The sequence below is a fragment of the Borostomias antarcticus genome, assembly GCF_949987555.1.
Source record: "Borostomias antarcticus genome assembly, chromosome: 19".
In the NCBI taxonomy this organism is placed as follows: Eukaryota; Metazoa; Chordata; class Actinopteri; order Stomiiformes; family Stomiidae; genus Borostomias; species Borostomias antarcticus.
The window spans coordinates 2,792,936-2,811,402 of NC_140252.1; the positions used below are offsets into that span (position 1 = coordinate 2,792,936).

The 18,467-nt window shown below is 41.7% G+C and overlaps 1 protein-coding gene and 1 long non-coding RNA gene across 2 annotated transcripts; both read left to right on the forward strand.

The window, feature by feature from the left end:
* Positions 1 to 11,343: 11,343 nt before the first annotated feature.
* On the forward strand, positions 11,344 to 14,667 carry LOC311321648. Its single transcript, XR_014630904.1, has 3 exons — positions 11,344 to 11,432; positions 14,185 to 14,275; positions 14,531 to 14,667. It is a non-coding gene; the product is annotated as an uncharacterized lncRNA (long non-coding RNA).
* Positions 14,668 to 14,786: 119 nt separating this feature from the next.
* LOC311321570 (sterile alpha motif domain-containing protein 3-like) lies at positions 14,787 to 17,833 on the forward strand (the record flags this gene model as incomplete). Its single annotated transcript, XM_084453565.1, has 4 exons — positions 14,787 to 15,496; positions 15,743 to 15,910; positions 16,014 to 16,109; positions 17,531 to 17,833. Exons 1-4 carry the CDS (start codon positions 14,993 to 14,995, stop codon positions 17,831 to 17,833), a joined length of 1,071 nt encoding a protein of 356 aa, XP_084309691.1. The 5' UTR covers positions 14,787 to 14,992.
* Between the last annotated feature and the right edge of the window lie 634 nt (positions 17,834 to 18,467).

Genomic DNA, 18,467 nt, shown 5'->3' on the forward strand with positions numbered 1-18,467 from the left:
TTGATTGACGGGTGGATGTCATGAGATTATTGGCCTAAAATCTAAGGTACCTGTTGTCGTCATTGCACATGACCTACTGTTTTCCAGGAAGTAAGAAATTATATACTTTGATATAAGATTACAACAAAAGTAGAATTTAGATTTTTTTTGGCATACATTGTTGAATAGGTGAACACTATGACCAATTATGTGAACCAAAATGGGACAGAATGCTTTTTTCATTTCAGTGCGACTTTAAGACAGGTTTAACGTTATCCAACTAGCTACATTAGCAAGCTAGCTAGCTAACCTTAAGTTATAGCTAGACTAACTAGCTAACTTAGATAACAGTCTAGAACAATTGGTAGCTATACGTTAACTAGCTAAACTACGCTAGATTTAACAAATGAACATTATTGAGACTGCGATGGAAAATTGATGATGAAATCTTACCATTATCTCGTCTTTCATTCAGATATTCAGCTGCCAAGTAGCTAGTACTGCAAGTTCGAGAGGCAAAAGTAAGATGTCTTAAACCGTAGGCCTAGAGCTATCATTATGTTTTTATAAATTGTAGACTAATAGCTGTCTTCATTTTGAAAAAGATTTACTAGTTCTACCACCACTTTTCTTTAAATAGCGTCATGTGTCATGTGACCCATCACCCCCAAACCACACAGAATATTATCCGGATAGCCTACATTACATAACTTGGAAACTGCACATTCTTTCAATAGCTCACGGGTCATGTGACCCAATCACTCTAAAAACACACAGAATATTACTCCTTACTGATCTCATTTCCAGAATGGACTCGAGAGAAAAGATTAGCTTATACACAGAGAGAACAAAGTCTCATGGTGCTCACAGAGAGGTGTGTGGAGAGGGAGAATTATATTCCCGGAGGTGCAGACCATTACACTCATCACAGATAGTACCTACAGGAGGACAGCCCAAGAGCATTTTGAGGAAACTGGAATCTCCAAGTCACCCCTGTGTTCTCTTCCGATTGATATGGTGTCTCAGATCCCCATTGATTACATGCATCAGAGCTGTCTGGGGGTGATGAAGAAACTCATATTAGTCTGGTTGAGGGGAGAACGAAGAGTGAGGTTGTCGGCAAACCAAATGAAGGAAGTAAATAGAAAACTGAAGGAGTTGAGAAGCTCGGTGCCAGATTGTTTTGCCAGAACACCAAGGGGAATCGATGACATTGACAGATGGAAGGCCACAGAGCTAAGGAAATTTGCAGTGTACACAGGCAAGTTGGTGTTGAAGGGAATCCTTGAAGAGAAGCTTTATGCCAACTTCCTGCATTTCAGTGTTGCACTATGCATACTTCTCTGTCCAGATCTCGCCCAAACGTACAACCACATTGCAGAAGAGCTCACGAGAGGCTTTGTGTTAGAGTGCAAAGAACTGTATGGCGAAGAGTTGATTGTTTACAATGTCCATTCACTGATCCACCTTGCTGCAGAAGCGAACCACTATGGCAGTCTGGATGCATGTAGTGCATTCCCTTTTGAAAACTACCTCCAGAAAGTGAAGCGTATGGTCAGATCAGGAAAAAATCAAATTGTCCAAGTAACAAAACGACTGGGATAAATTGAAAATCAGGCAAAAGTGACAACCACCCATCACAACATCCGGACAAAATCCCCAACAATGGCTACATCCTAGATGACAACACCTGCTGTGAGGTTGTAGCCAGTACACAAGAAAAAGATGCCAATGGCGACTCTGTCTATGTCTGCAGGATTTTTAATAAGACAGAGCCCATGTTCACTTCGCCTGTCAACTCTAAACTGATCTGTTGTTTCAGGAGCCAAGCCAGCAGGCACATGAGAAAAATCCCTGGGAACAAGCTCAGGCAAAAAGCAATTGTGGTTGACAGGGCACCAAAGAAACTTTTCTTGGCAATTCCCCATCAATTCTATTTTTCTTTTTTTTATGACACCAGTGGAGTGAGTGAGTGAGTGAGTATTAAGAACTTCTCGATCGTAATGTAATCAACTGACATTGAATGTCATGGAATTTGAGAATTGACTCAAGGGAAAACTCATTTTTGTGACCCCCCCACCCCACAAAATATGACCAATAAGAAATACTCGATAGTGGAGTTTTTGAAGTAGGGGGCAGTTGAGGTGGTGCCTTCTATGTGGATAGAGGAGACACTAAATGTAAGTTGTAATCTCAAAATCTACCTGCATAAAACTATTCAACAATAATTTCAGGCCATTATAAAATGGAGTCTGTCAGCTCCAGCTCCATAGACTGATGACAAGGAAGAGACAGGATGGTCTCAAGAGTCTAAATGTCTTGTGCCATAACTGTACATTATTTTGGTGTATATTTGTGACTTTATGTTCCTGATTTTCATGGTCAAGATCAAATGCTCATATTTAGCAAAGTTTTTTAACAATCGGACATTCTGATCCTGTATCTCGCGGCTGGGAATGCTAGCCAGCCAACTAACATTAGCCAACGGAGGACAGTCTGTTGCTTAACGTGCTTACCGGAGGCCATTCCATTGCAGCGGGCCCAGTCTCTCTCTCCCTCCTCCCCGCTTCCGCAGGCCATCGTCTCGGATACTGCTACCACTCTCCTGTGGTCACCTACGTCCTGGCCCAGTCCTAATGGGGGAATATCGAGAGCTTTCTCCTCCACACCTAACCAGAACCATGCCCAGACCCAGCGATCCTGGGCCAAGGTAAGTGGCAGCAGGCGCCCTTCAAAAGGCACTGCTTCACAGTCTCGACTGGAGACATCCAATCGTTTTGCGGCTATGTCCGAGGTTGGTATTTTTAATCTATCGATTACATCTAGTAAGTGTCCCTTTGGAAGTCAGCAAGGGTGACTCCCTTGCACAAAGGAGCTGATAGGACGATAGTTAACGTCAATGTGTGAAATTGGGTAACATCCAATCAGATTTCATGCCTCTAGCTAAAGGTGTGCCCCAAGGCTCCGTTTTGGGTCCTGTCCCTTTCATGATATATATTAATGATATTGTCTCTTCATTGACTGGTTGCCGTACCCATTTATATGCTGACGATACTATTGTCTACTGTATAGCGGATACTGTACACGAAGCTATTGAGAATCTGCAGCTTTCATTTAATGTGCTACAAACCGCTCACCAAATTCAAACTGGTCCTCAATCCCAGCAAAACTAAATTCATGCTCTTCTCTAAATCTAGGGTTATTGACTACGACAGGCTTCATTTGACATCTGCTGATGGGTCAAATATAGAGAGAGTCGCTGAATACAAATACCTTGGTCTGTGGCTAGATGACAAACTCTCTTATAAGTTTCATGTTGATACTCTAGCCTCCAAGTTGCGGCAGAAAATTGGCTTCCTGTACAGAAACCGTTCTTGTTTTCCTATGTTCAGCAGGAAAAGAATTGTCCAAGCTATCTTTTTATCAGTATTAGATTATGGTGATACAATCTATAGACATGCCTCCATGACAACATTGAAACCCCTTGACTCTGTTTACCATTCTGCCCCGAGATTTATTACTAGTGATTGATATGACACTCACCACTGCATTCTTTATGATAAAGTAGGCTGGCCATCTCTCTCCTCAAGGCGAAATTATCATTGGTTTCTGTTTATCTTTAAAACCATTATCGGTGAACTTCCACTATACATGTCGTCCTTGTTGGACTGGAACGTGGGCACTATTCAGACCCGATCAAATGATTATCTTGTTTTTACGATCCCTCGGGTAAACACAGAGCTTGGAAGGGATGCTTTTTCTCTTCCTCTCTTCCTTCAGTTGTAGCATTCGAAGCTATGGCCTCTGACAATTGTTTATCGGTCTGTAACTGTTTTTGATCTTGTCTATTTATTGCTTTGTGTTATTTTATTGTTTATAGTTTGTTTTGTTCAGTTCTCTTGATATATGTGAAAATTTGCTGCCCTGTTATTATTTGTTTTTGCTTGTGAACTCGTCAGCATTGAAAATGAGGGAAACCTCAATTGCTTTATACTTACGAGTATAAATAAAGGTTTGAAATGAAATTTCTTTACCAGGGTGTGTTCTGTTTCTGGACAAGAAACCACGTGAAGTCACGGATTATAAATTGTGAACTCCCGGACACAGAGTGGAAAAAATATTGTGTTCGCATATTTATGACTACAGGTGAGATGATTGGCTCCAAACCACGCCTCCAAAACACATGCTCAAATAAACTTGGCAGAGACAACAGCTGGGTTGTCCTGTCAGACATGAACAAAATATGATTGGCTACTCTTTTATTGCCCCTGCCTCTTCCATAAAAGACACATTTTGTTCATTTCTGTGTCATTTCCATGTAGTATTTCATTGATTACTATCCATGATTGGTGGGATAAAGTTAGATATTGAAAGTGTTGCCAAAAATTCACTTAAGTGAATTGTACAATGAATTAAATATATTTCAGATTCTTACTCTGAGGCTGTCCAGAGGGCAAGATATGCCTTGGAAACATCAAATATTGACAGCGAACATATTGCAGAAATAAACAAGAAAAGAAAAAAAAGAATACCTGCAAAATTTCAGGATCAAGGAAATGGTATGCACTGGTCGTTTGGCTGTGTTATATATGTAATTCAGTTTATAGTAATTTCGAATATCATATCTTAATACTTATTTTCTCTTTTTTTGTAGAATTTGTAGAAAACCAACAAAACAAGAGACCCAGGATTCGTACTACTGGTTGGTTTAAATGCATATGATGTGTACTACTCCTTAGTAGTAGTCATTACACTGTGTATAATTGACTAGTTCCACTACTTCCTGAAACTGGGAGCACTATTTTGTTTCCTGTCCTACACTATTGGATGACGTCATTAATCAGGTGTGCTTGACTGCAGCATAATGATCAGGAAATAAAATAGCCGTTATAATTTCAGAAAGTTGTGGACTGTTGCATGTAGTCTATTGTGTAACATATAAACTGGTACATTTTTGTTGCTTTAGAATGACTCCTTTATGGGAATGGCATATATACTGTGTAATAATATAATTATCCTACCTCTGAATATGTCTTTGCAGTGAGCTCAGACGATGATGATGTTGTGTCTTGAGGTATCCAGCGTTATTAATAATTTTCTTTATAGTGAAATGGCCAATATATAATGTCTACATAAAACTACGGACCCATTTTCTTTTTCATCATCATTTTTACTTTGTAGGCTCAACACAGGCAGCAAGGTCCTTACAGGGGGAAAGGCAGTCAGGAGATGAACGTAAGCAAAGCTGTTCATTAGTCAAAGCTCATGTTTAATGTAATCTGAAACTGTACCCATTCTCTGATGAAAATGTGCTTTACTGTCTCAAGACGAGACTTCTAAGCTGCAATGCTTGATATTACCATATACATACAGAAATAAATACACATGGTGTTACAAGCTCGTTCAAGGGCTGTAACAAACAATGGGAGACCAGGACATGAGCTTAGAATTAACATTAAATAATTATCCTGATTCTTTGTCATATTCTGACATATTAACTACTTCTTTTTCTATTTTTCTATTTTAGTCAGCTCCATTGAGGACGTCTATCGAGAAATGTCTTGAGGTATGTGCTGGGCATTACTGCCATATTTGAATTTTGAACTGTCAAACTGATTTGCAATAAAACCTGTCACATTGATCTTTCAGCTTTTCAGTTAATCTGTGCATGGCCCCTTTCATCAAAACAGTTCTTGAGATCACCACAGCGCAACAAGACTAATTTTCCTGAATTTCCCTCAAGCAGATGGTCATTTCTTCTTCAGAATTTATGGTTGTAAGTGCAACTTCTCCATTTGTTGTTCAGGTTCTGCAGAAGAAGGAAGGTCCGGAGCCACAGAACAGCACAGCTCCTGTCTGCAGAGAGAGGAAGGCCCACACAATGCTCAAGTATGTGTCCATTTTATATAACTTCACCTGTACTGTTAGTATTGGTTCCATTCTCATTTAGGGGTAAACTGCTGTAGCCAGTTTGATTGAAATTGGTGTGTGTGTGTGTGTGGGGGGGGGGGTACATGGTATGGTGCTCTTTTTTTTCTACCCAGGCAGAAATGCTGTAACAACAATAGGCAGGTCTCTGGTTGTGGTGGGTTATTGAGGGCGCGGTTTTAATAATTTTTAAGACTGAATAAAATTGCTGATTGCCACTTTTAACAATTGTCTAAAACTTTTTTAGGTTTCCAACAGAAGGTGTTGCTTAAACTTGACACTATCCTGGAGAACCAACACTGTAAACCCTAACAGTAACCGTCAATAAAAAAAACTGAGCCACCTAAACTCAAAACCTGTGAATAAGTGTATCTGACTCTAATGCATCGGGTAGCAGCGACGTTCAAGTATCATTTCATTAAACTGAACTATATACAAATGATTATATGTGTACATTTGAATCATATTAATAGAGTAAAGTGCCTCGCGTCATGTGCGTCACACCCCGGTCAACACCCACTGGACGTGCTTCTCGGATATTTTCAACTGCCATTTTTTGGTGTTAAAGAAGCCACGTTTTGCCTTGGGAGAATACACAACAGTTAAGGTAAGAATCCTTACTATAAGAATCCTTACCTCCATTTTATTTTATCATTGACCAGTTTAATGATAATATCACAACAGTATATGAAGGGTTACTGTTAACCAGTGATGGGATTTACTTAAGTAGAAATACTTCGTTACTGTACTTAAGTACAAAATGCCATTACTTTGTACTTTTAAGAAGTATTTTTTTTTCTGACAACTTTTTACTTTTACTCCCTACATTTAAAACAAAAATATCGTACTTTCTACTCCCTACATTTTTAAAAAGGGCTCGTTACTTTGACATATATATATATATTTTTTTTTTCAGTATCTTTGCGTAAATCATGTAATCCGCATTTGATTTATCAGCCTGGCTGCCGCTAAAATTTCAAAACGCGCATGTAGCCTACGGCACGCAAGTCGACAGTGCCAGCAGTCAGTCAGTAACTTAGGGACCTAAGTAGTGTGACTGTGACACATCAGAGCGGGTTGAAGTGGAAGTCAGTGTTAGCTTGCTGCGATCAGATCAATCCATCACACCAACAATGACACCATGGACAATGGCGAAGAACCAGAGCAGGCTGAGCCTGAAAGAGCAGAACCTCAGTTACCTCACCCATGGCCGTATCTTAGTGATCTTTTCGGGTTTGTAGGGGAAAAAAACCAATCATGGCGAATGGTGTGCTTGCTGTGCAAGCCAAAACGGCATGAGGTGCTTGCCTTCAAGAATTCTCCATCGAATCTCAGGAAACACATCGAGGTAAGTTTTAACTAGCTAGCTTGCTAGCTATTATTACCTTAGCTAAGATATATGTTGTAACAAAACAGCTTACGTAACGTTAGTTAAAAGTATAGGCTTAGTAGTGTACTAGCATGTTGCTCAGTCAAACGGATACTACGCAATGTTTGTGTGGCTAGATAATGAACTCCCTGATCAACTTAATTGATGATTGGCTGACTGCCTGAATGAGACTGACTGACTGCCTGAATGAGACTGACTGACTGACTGCCTGAATGAGACTGACTGACTGACTGACTGACTGAATGAGACTGACTGACTGACTGCCTGAATGAGACTGACTGACTGAATGAATGAGACTGACTGACTGACTGCCTGAATGAGACTGACTGACTGACTGACTGACTGAATGAGACTGACTGACTGACTGCCTGAATGAGACTGACTGACTGACTGCCTGAATGAGACTGACTGACTGACTGCCTGAATGAGACTGACTGACTGACTGCCTGAATGAGACTGACTGACTGACTGCCTGAATGAGACTGACTGACTGACTGCCTGAATGAGACTGACTGACTGACTGCCTGAATGAGACTGACTGACTGACTGACTGACTGAATGAATGAGACTGACTGACTGAATGAATGAGACTGACTGACTGAATGAATGAGACTGACTGACTGACTGACTGAATGAGACTGACTGCCTGAATGAGACTGACTGACTGACTGAATGAGACTGACTGACTGACTGACTGACTGACTGCCTGAATGAGACTGACTGACTGACTGCCTGAATGAGACACAATGACTGCCTGAATGAGACTGACTGACTGACGGACGGACTCACTTACTTAGTAACTGAACGTGCTGATTGATCTTATCCTTACCGGACCTCCCTCTCTCATGGTAATTTGTTATTGTTTTAGTTTGTCTTATGACATTCACCTCCAACTTAAACACACACATACGTGCATTATGAGGAGATGCAGTAGAGTTCTATACTGTTGTGTAAATGAGGAGATGCAGTAGAGTTCTATACTGTTGTGTAAATGAGGAGATGCAGTAGAGTTCTATACTGTTGTGTAAAAAAGGAGATGCAGTAGAGTTCTATAATGTTGTGTAAATGAGGAGATGCAGTAGAGTTCTATACTGTTGTGTAATTGAGGAGATGCAGTAGAGTTCTACACTGTTGTGTAAATGAGGAGATGCAGTAGAGTTCTATTGCACGGTTGTGTAAATTAGGAGACGCAGTATACTTTTAAAGTAATTGAGTACTTCAACTTGATTCATTGGCAGTTTAAGTTTTATGTGCACGACATGCATATGTGCCTTTATATTTGGTTATTTAATTAAAATGGGACAGTAAGTATTTAATTTGCACAGTGGGCAGCTTAAATTCATTTGCGTTCAATGGGACGATGCACTTTGTTACAGATAAAAATCTTTGCCACTCAATGCTCACGCCATGAGAATAACAAAAAGCACTACTGTAACCTTCAAGAAGAAATTGTACTATTAAAAATGTTGATTAAAAGATGGGCCTATGAGTATGATTTCATCCCGGTTAAGATAATCCTGAACTCATCCAGTACACAGAAGTGTGATGTGTGAATAACAAATGGATCTAATGCTACTAACATTATAGTGAAGTACACTACCATCTTGTCTGGTAGGTCTTCTTGAACAGAACTGGCAATATTGATCTTAACAGCACAAAGGTAACCAATTTAGAATTGTGATCTTTGGATCGCGAAAAACTACTTTTTACTTTGTATTATACTTTAAAGTACATTTCAGAGTCTGTACTTTCACTTTCACTTGAGTAGATATTTGGATCAGTACTTATTACTTTTACTCAAGTCAGTTTTTACATGGGTATCTTTACTTCTACTCAAGTAAACATTCCGTGTACTTTTCCCATCACTGCTGTTAACGTTAAGTGCAATGTTAACCTGGTTGGCGATAAGAGCATCGTGTGAGAGTCGAGCCCGCTAGCCGCTGTGTATCCAACACTTGTGCCATCAAGAATTAGGAAGAGGGTAAAATTACGGATTATTTAATTTGGTGAAATAACTGTTTTGCAGTATCGTCACTCGCTTGGTTTATAGTTTATAGGTAACGTTACACTTAGGTGATGGGCGCATTGAGTGCGAGTCGAGCCAGTTAGCTAGCTCTTGCAAGCTGAACTTGGATTTGCTAGCTAAGCTAACGTTAGTTGATTAGCTAGAAGCTCTCCTCGGGAGTAAAGTTATGACAGAAACTAGAATATGATTCTAGTCTCTTTGGTTGGGACAGCTGTCCCTGTACGACATTGCCGCTAGTGTTTGCTGCTGTATTTGGTAGTAGCTAGCTTGCGTGTATTAGCTAGCTAGCAAGCTAGCTATCCAACTAACCAACAATCCTACCCATGTGCTAGCAGCAGCAATTGGAAAAAAAGCGCGCTCGATTGACAAGCTATAATCAGTCATATACAACAATTGCACATCAGGAATTATACTGTAAAATAGGGAGTGAAATTACGGTTTATAATTTAGTGAAATCAATGTGAAATTATCATCTTGCAGTGGCTTTCCTCACGTGCATTTTACTTGGCAGGACAGGTGACTGCAGCATGTCAACTGAATTCAGTACCTGCAATTCTCTACCTGCAATTCTCTACCTGCAATTCTCTACCTGCAATTGTCGTCGGAAGCTTCTGCCTGGTGCTAGCTCTCGCCATCTTGGTGACATTGATTTGGTAAGAAGTTTGAAAATGCTGCGTATTATTCCTAAAGTGCTCTATATGTACTCTGTCTTAGATTTTGTATTATGTGGTGGGCCTGTCCATTGTTAATGTTTGGATTGGAGATTGTAGCTTTGTGTGTGTGTCTCTTACAGGCTCAGAAGGCTACAAGTCTAGACAGTGACAGAAGTTCTGTGTTAGAAAGGTATGTTACAAACTATAACTACTATGTATATACAGTGGCGTGCACAGACAGTTTGGGGGGCAGGTGCTCAGTGAAAAATGAGGGCACCTTGCGCTGCGAGATGTTGGCGGGGGGGGGGGGGGGGCTGCTGCCAGATAATTTGTAGGCTTTTTGATTGTCGCGCGAGTTGTTGACGGGGGGGGGGGGGGGGGGGTAATCGATTTGTTCGATCCACCCCTGGCTATGGGCCTCTAGTATGTAGGGGTTGCTCATTTCTCCGCGTGAGAATTGTGAAGCGTGGCGTGTGAGCGCGAGAAGAGGCTGAAATGCGTGTTTGGCAGCCCTGCTTTAAGCCTAAGGTTACTACATACTACTAAATATTCAGCTTAAGTAGGCTATACTGATAGCTTAAGCTTCACATGCTGTACCAACAACAAATTCTACCGACATTGGTCGTGTGGTGGTCACGTTAAATCCATTAATTGATTATGACTAGCTAGCAAGTTAAGCAGGTGGGCAGTCGGCTAATTTAGGCTCAGCTGTTTGGCGCTGTATGAGACTTAGCCTACTTCACAACAGAGACAAATTAATGCAAGTTATAGTTTGGCAACTGAGGCTTAGGGGGCAAACAATACACTTGTTTTGTTTATTTGTTACCTGTCTGGTTAGCTGTCATCACTCGGGCACTCTGGATGGGGAAAGGAAAGGGAGGAGACGTGTGTGCAGTGCTGCTGCAGCGCGCCTCCGTTTGTATCCCCTTTTCGCATTTACTGTCGACAAAGGAAGAGAGGGAGGGGAGGGGCACGGGTGTGCCGCAGGTACGTGTGTGTGTGTGGGGGGGGGGGGTGGTCTGGCAAAATTACAACGCATTTTGGGGCATTATTACACGCTTTTAATCGAGAATTGATCGATGTCACCATGGGCCACATACAGTAGGCCTACACTGTAAAAAAAAAGAAAAAAGAAGTAACTTTCAAAAGGGCACTTTCCTTGTCCAGAGGGCAAAGGGCAGGTGCTCTAGCACCACCTCGTGTCTATCTGTGCATGTCCCTGTGTATATACACCTGCAATTTCTGTTAGCAATTTTATCTAGTTTCAATTAGGCCAAAATATGAAATTTGAATGTCTTGAAGAAATTTCAACTTGTTTAAATTCTTTCTCTCTTTCTCTCCCTCCTTCTCTACTTCTCTCATTCACCAGTATTTTCATCCATCCCTTTGGAAGTGACTGACTGAGTGATCCTCATCCTCCACATCGTCTTTCTTAGATCAAGCCCAGCTCAGACAGGTGGGAGCACCTACACACGCACACACACACACACACACACACACACACATATCATTAGGATGGGGATGAGGACCCCCCCCCCCTCTTGTAGATGTAGATGAGTACAGGTAGGTGCCAACCTACTGTATATAGTGGTCAAGTTAAACTAGGTCTGTAAAGTCTTCATTTTTTTCAATGGAGTGGAAGTGCAAGTTGTGTGCTGTATCTGTGGAAACCAGAGCAAAGTTACTTAGGCACTATCGAGTGCAGCACAGCCATTATTAAAAAATTAGTCCACTGCCATGTCTCTATCATGATTGCTTGTGCACTTTTAAGACATTCAATGCACTCAAAATACATATATCACGATTGTACCCTCTGACGTCCAGAGATGGTGTAGGTCAGGAAGATACTAATACTTTTACCTGTCCCATATGTGCATTTCAGCAACCATTCTCAGAAGCAACACTCTTAAGACATCTAAGGAGCCATTTAAAACAGCATGAGATGGTAGCATGCCCATTCAAGAATTGTGATTATCGCACTAATGTGTACTCCTCATTTAATACCCACAAAAGTAGGTATCACACAGAAGGTGTTAGTTCTGATTTCAGGGATGTAATTTCCAGCGTAGAGGGTAACACTCCCCCAGTCGCTAACTTAGTTGACCCTGATGAAGAGTGTGCCACTGAAAGTGCAGAAGCACTTGATGCCCCTCATAGTGAGTGTGACACTAGCCTGTTGCAAGCTCAGTTGCAGCATAATCTGGCTGGTCTATTCCTGAAAATGCAAACTGTCCTTAATGTATCTAATACAGCTACACAGGAAATAGTTGAGCACTTAAGTCACGTTTTTTCATTGTCACAACCTCTGGTGAAGGAAGCTCTCAGTAATGTACTATTGAAGCACGGCCACACGATTAGCGATGAAACCCTTAATGATGCTGTTAATGCAGTCATGGCCAGTAATGTTTTTGCCAGTGCAACTGCAAGGGGTGCAGAGTTGTCAACTTGTAAACGAAGGAAAACGTTTGTTGAGACAAATTATCCTATTGTACGTCCAGTGCAGTATTCCATAGATCCCCATGGACACACAGCAGTGTATGTACCAATCCTTCAGATGATTCAGGAAATGTTTAAACACACTGATATTCTGAGAAAAATCCAAGAATCAAATGTTTCTCAGCCTGGTCATTACATGTCACATGCAGATGGCTCGTATTTCAATGAGAATGCATTGTTGTCCACGGGAGAGCTTAAACTGTCTTTACTTTTGTATATTGATGAGCTAGAACTTGCAAATCCTTTGGGAACGTCTCGGAAAATCCACAAAATCTGTGCTGTTTATTGGGTTCTTGCCAATCTCCCTAGTAAATACCGATCAGCCTCGCATGTAATTCAGCTGGCAGTCCTATGCAAGGTGCCCGACCTTAAGAGGTGCAGTTATGGAAGTGTGCTAAGACCTTTGTTGCAAGATATTTGCACTCTTGAACATAATGGTGTGTTCATTGAGTCCATTGGGCAGTCTGTTCAGGGCACTGTCTTTTGCGTTGCAGCTGACAATCTGGGGGCCCATGGGTTGGCTGGCTTTATAGAGTCCTTCAGTGCTGAATATGTCTGTAGATTCTGTACAGCCACACGAGACCAGTTTCAGACACATGAGGTTGCAGAGGGAGAGTTTTCGTTAAGAACAAAAGAAGACCATGATGTTATTGTGCAGAGTGTTGTGAATGGGGATGGTCAGAGCCAGTTTGGTGTGAAGGCAGATTGTGTATTGCGCCAGAGTTTGGAATATTTTCACCCAACCACTGGTTTTCCTCCTGATGTGCTTCATGACCTTTTTGAGGGTATTGTACCTGTTGAGCTGGCTCTTTGCATCAATAAGATGATAGATCTGAAGTATTTCACTCTTGAGTATCTAAATGAGAAAATAGCTTCATTTCCATATCAGTATACTGACAAAGCAGACAAACCAAAGCCAGTCCCAAAGACATTTGCTGCCAAAAGAACTATCGGTGGAAATGGACATGAAAATGCCACAGTGCTTAGACTACTCCCTTTGATGGTTGGTAGTAAAGTTCCAGAAGGCGATGCAGCATGGGCAGTGCTAATGGATTTGAAAGAAGTGGTAGAGATGGTTTTATCCCCAACATTTACAGATGAAACTATCCAGTACTTGCAGTCTAAAATAAGTGATCACAGACAGATTCTCCACGAGGTCTTTCCAGAGTTCAGACTACGTCCCAAGCACCACTATGTTGAGCACTACCCAGAGCTCATTAGACGGTATGGGCCTCTTGTACACCTCTGGACTATGCGTTTTGAGGGGAAACACCGTTTTTTCAAAAACGTCATACATCACACACACAACTTCAAGAATGTGCTAAAAACACTGGCTACCAAGCATCAACATATGGTGGCATATTACCTAAGTGCACCATCATTCTTCAAACCACATACACAGACATCAAGTGTTAATTCTGTCCTGGTTGCGTCACTACCTGAAGTAGCAAGAACGTTTGTTGAGCAAGAAACAGACAGCAACACAATATACAGCACATCAAAGGTTACTGTGGATGGCACTGATTACTCTGTTGGTATGTATGTGTCTGTGGGAATGGATGGTGGACTCCCTCAATTTTGCAAGATTGAGCAGATCTTCCTTGTTAACAACAATGTTAACTTTCTTTGTAGGAAGTATAGGTCATGCTATGTGGAGCATCTTCGCTCCTATGAACTTTACTCAAGCAACCTCTCTGTCAATTCATTATCAGACCTTAATGACACCGTAACCCTCTCTGCATACTCCATTGGAGGGAGACTGCTACTGACCCCCAAGAGATTCATTCCACTGCAGTGAGTACGGTGAGTTCCCCACGGTTCCACGCTCATTTGATATTAATTTACCCGAGTTTATATACTATTGGCCTTATTCTAAATAAGACTATTTCGATTAGGGTGTTCACATGAGTTGCTTATAGAATTTTAGACTGATTAATCAGACTTTTTCCCAGAACAGTTGCTGAGATAGTTAAAATTAAACCGTTGTGAGCTCGCACATCATATTGCACTGGAAACTGACCCCACCGTAATATGCTGCTTTTTTTCTCTCTCCCTCAGATGGCGGTACCTCCACACAACCCCATGATACTTCGTGTCCACATTACAACAGACATTGCACGAAAGATGACCATTGCCTCCCGCCCTCAGTCTGTGGATGAGTTGAAGAAACTCGTGCAAGATAAATTTAACTTTGATTTCAACTTTACTCTTCAATATGAAGACCCAGATTTTGATGGACAGCTGTGTGTTCTGGACGACATTGAGGAGCTGCCACAGAAAGCTGTGATTAAAGTAGTTAGGTCAGACAGTGATGCAAGCTCAAACTCAACTGCAGACACAGAAATACTCTCTACTACGTCATCCACCCCAGACCGCCTCAAGAAGTGGCCAGATTCATTTCCAGTTCCCACTTTCTCCCATGAGGTAGAGTTCAAGCTTCGACAGGGACACACTGCTTTTGACAACACTGGAAAGACGACTACAGTGACAAGATCCCAAAGGCATGACATTCTTGAAAATATGGCTGCAACCATCTATAGTTTCAAGGCATACCCAAGTGGAGAAGAAATTGGTAAGGCCGCTGAGGCTCTCATAACCACTCACCCATGTCTCAGAGAGTCAGGCAGTAGGACTGGCTTTGATGGATGGAAGACCAGCCTTAAATTTAAAATGGGAAACTACCGTACCAAGTTGAGCAAAGCAGGGTGCCCAGAGGTCGCAGTGAATGCAGGAAAGAGGAGCAGAAATAACCCGGAGCGAGAATCACCACACTCGAACATCAAGAGACCCAGACGAGCCGAAGTAAATTACCTGCCAAACTTTCCGAAAGGGGAAGATCCCACCAGTCTTCAACGGCTGAAACTGCAAATCATCGAAGAAATCGCAAAGACTGAGAGAAACCTAACACTTATAGAGAAGCTGATGCAGATGACCTTCGCTCTCCGTCGACAGGAAATTGTCAGCGACAGCCCACCAGTGAAAGAGATCCTGGAGAATTGGCCTGCTCTTCGAACAGAGTCGCAGGTAAGCACTCATTCAGTATAGCTCACTCACTCTTTGTCTCTTTAACTGTGTATCAATCTAGTATGGTTAAATACACCATTCACAGTGTTGTGTGCTAAATCAACATCTGGCTCCTCAACTTTATCAAATCTGAATCAAATCTGTTGGCACTAAATCAAATCTGTTGACACTGTGTTAGTGAGCCTGATGTGGCTTTAGGATATAACATCATTTGTGATGGTGTGTTTTTCTTCATGTTTTGTGCAGGTTTGTTCGGAGTTTCAAAGGATCACAAATATCAATCTAAGGAACCGCTTTTATAGCGAGCTGGACACACACACCCCACGCCTCATGACTTTGTACCGGCAGAAGGCAGCGCGTAGTGGAAAGACAGCAGAGGCTTTGATGGCCCTATTAAAGGTGTATGATCTTCAGGTAAGCCAGAGGACAATATGATGACATGTGGTACATCTATGTCAAGTGTGAATGTATATAACACTAGTACAGAAACTCAAACACCGTATGCATCTCTTGCTAGGAGCACCTTGATGTAAACTCCAGACGCACCACTGCCCTCCGTGCCCTCCCTGTGTTTCTGCGTGAAGATGACTCCCAATTCTTCAAGACCTGGAATGTAAGTTTTGTTGCACCTCCAGGGTTTTATATACAGTAGTACTGATACCCGTTGGCACACACAATTGGTGACCTCTCTCTTCACTGCTCTCCCATGCGCATTGTCGATATGTGTGCGTAATAGTTATCTTCTATACAATCTACTGTATAGCATGTGCACGTGCCACCTGCTGGCTACTGTGGGTAGTGCTATCATCCAAGATGGCAGAGGAGACGTGTTCATGGCAAGTGCCGCACAAGTGTGATCCAAGATGGCGGAAGAGACATGTTCGCTTTGTTATGTTATCTCTGATAACTTAGACTTGCATGTCCTCGCATCCTCTGTATTCCTTATATATTTCAGGTTTATTTCACATGACTGATTACCGTATTTTCCGGACTATAAGTTGCTCCAGAGTATAAGTCGCATCAGTCAAAAAATGCGTCATGAAGAGGAAAAAAACATATATAAGTCGCACTGGACTATAAGTCGCATCTAATGTAGGAGAAAGGTGCGTTTCTCACATCTCCCGGTTAATGTGCACAATCCCCGACCTTGCGGTAGATGTGAGAAGTTGGTTAGTATTTCTCACATCTCCCGTAAGGTCGGGGATTGTGCACATTAACCAGGAAATGCTTACAATTCCCGACTTTGCGGTAAATCTAGCAAAGTCTAACCGTAGCCTATGCAAAACTTGTGCGCAGGGATGCTACCGTAGGCTTATGTGACACCTCAGAAGGGGCATCCACGTTGCTGTTCAAAGCTTTTAGAATATTATTTGCATAATGACAACTTGAGAAATGTGAACTGTGTTCATGAGTGCATGCACACAATCAAATAACAGACTTTGCTTTCGTACGGTAACGTTAACGTCTGGAGTTATGAATGAAGCACTTGAAACGGAGATTTATTTTTCATTCATTCATCAATTAACACAGAGTTCCTCTCATACGGTGGTTGTAAACCATGGATGTATTAAGTTGTAAACAAACATCTGCCGAGCGCTTCCGCTTCCAGCAATGCATAGATGCAATAGTATCCAGCTGCAGCCCCGGAGCCCTCTCCCACCACCCGGCTGCGCAGAGGTTTTGCATACGGTTGGACTTTGGTCCGCGAGGTCGGAGAATGTCCACCGTAACATATATTTTGATATATAAGTCGCACCTGACTATAAGTCGCAGGACCAGCCAAACTATGAAAAAAGTGTGACTTATAGTCCGGAAAATACGGTACTAATTATCACTAATTTGCCATTTAGTTAGCCCTAATTACAAAATGTCAGGCCGACTATGTCTGATGAAAATGAAAACAGACAGTGATAGACAATTTGCTCATTTATGTGTAGGATATGTCTAGGATACATCTGCTCCCCAGTGTTGATGTTTTGAGGCTCAGTGACAGTCTGTGTGGTTCTCTTGTTAAAACATTTGTCTTGATTTCAGATGGAGGAGTCCGATGAGCCAGATGTTGCAGAGGCTTCTGTCGCTCTTCTCACCGTTGTCAACTCAACAAGGTCAAGCTATGCCATTGTTCTTGAAGGTGACATTGTAGCAAGGGATCTTCCCACATTGACTGACGCATTTCAGATTTTGTTTGGTTTGGTGTATGCCTTGCACCTGAGTTACCCCAAGGGGATGACCCACACTTTTGAATTCATCCAAACAGTCCTGATGGGCTTGGATGATGGGAAACCCTTGAAACCCAAGCTCCAGTCTCTAAAAAATGACCTAACAGCTCCAGAGTAATGCTTTAGGCCTCTGTCAAAGCTAGGGCTGAGCCGAATGCACACAGTCCTTCTCTCTCCTTTAGCAAGGTGATATGTGAATATGTGGATGTGATATGTGAATATGAAGAATATATGTGAATTTGATAACAGTAAAAGACACGGGGAGACATTTTCTTTGCACTAGGAAAAACACAAAGTACCGTCATGTAGAATATGTTTCTATTTGCAATATCTGTGTGGTTGCAATCATTTGTGTGGAAGATTGAATCTAACGCAAGAGTATTAGAGTATTAGATGACATCAGCAGCTAGAGTATTAGAGTATAAGACTGCATCTGCAGCAAGAGTATTAGACTACATCTGCAGCAAGAGTATTAGAGTATTAGACTACATCTGCAGCAAGAGAGTATTACGAGTATTAGACTACATCTGCATCTAGAGTATTAGAGTATTAGACTACATCTGCAGCTAGAGTATTGGAGTATTAGACTACATCTGCAGCTAGAGTATTAAGAGTATTAGACTACATCTGCATCTAGAGTATTAGACTACATCTGCAGCTAGAGTATTAAGAGTATTGGACTACATCTGCATCTAGAGTATTAGACTACATCTGCAGCTAGAGTATTAAAGTATTAGACTACATCTGCATCT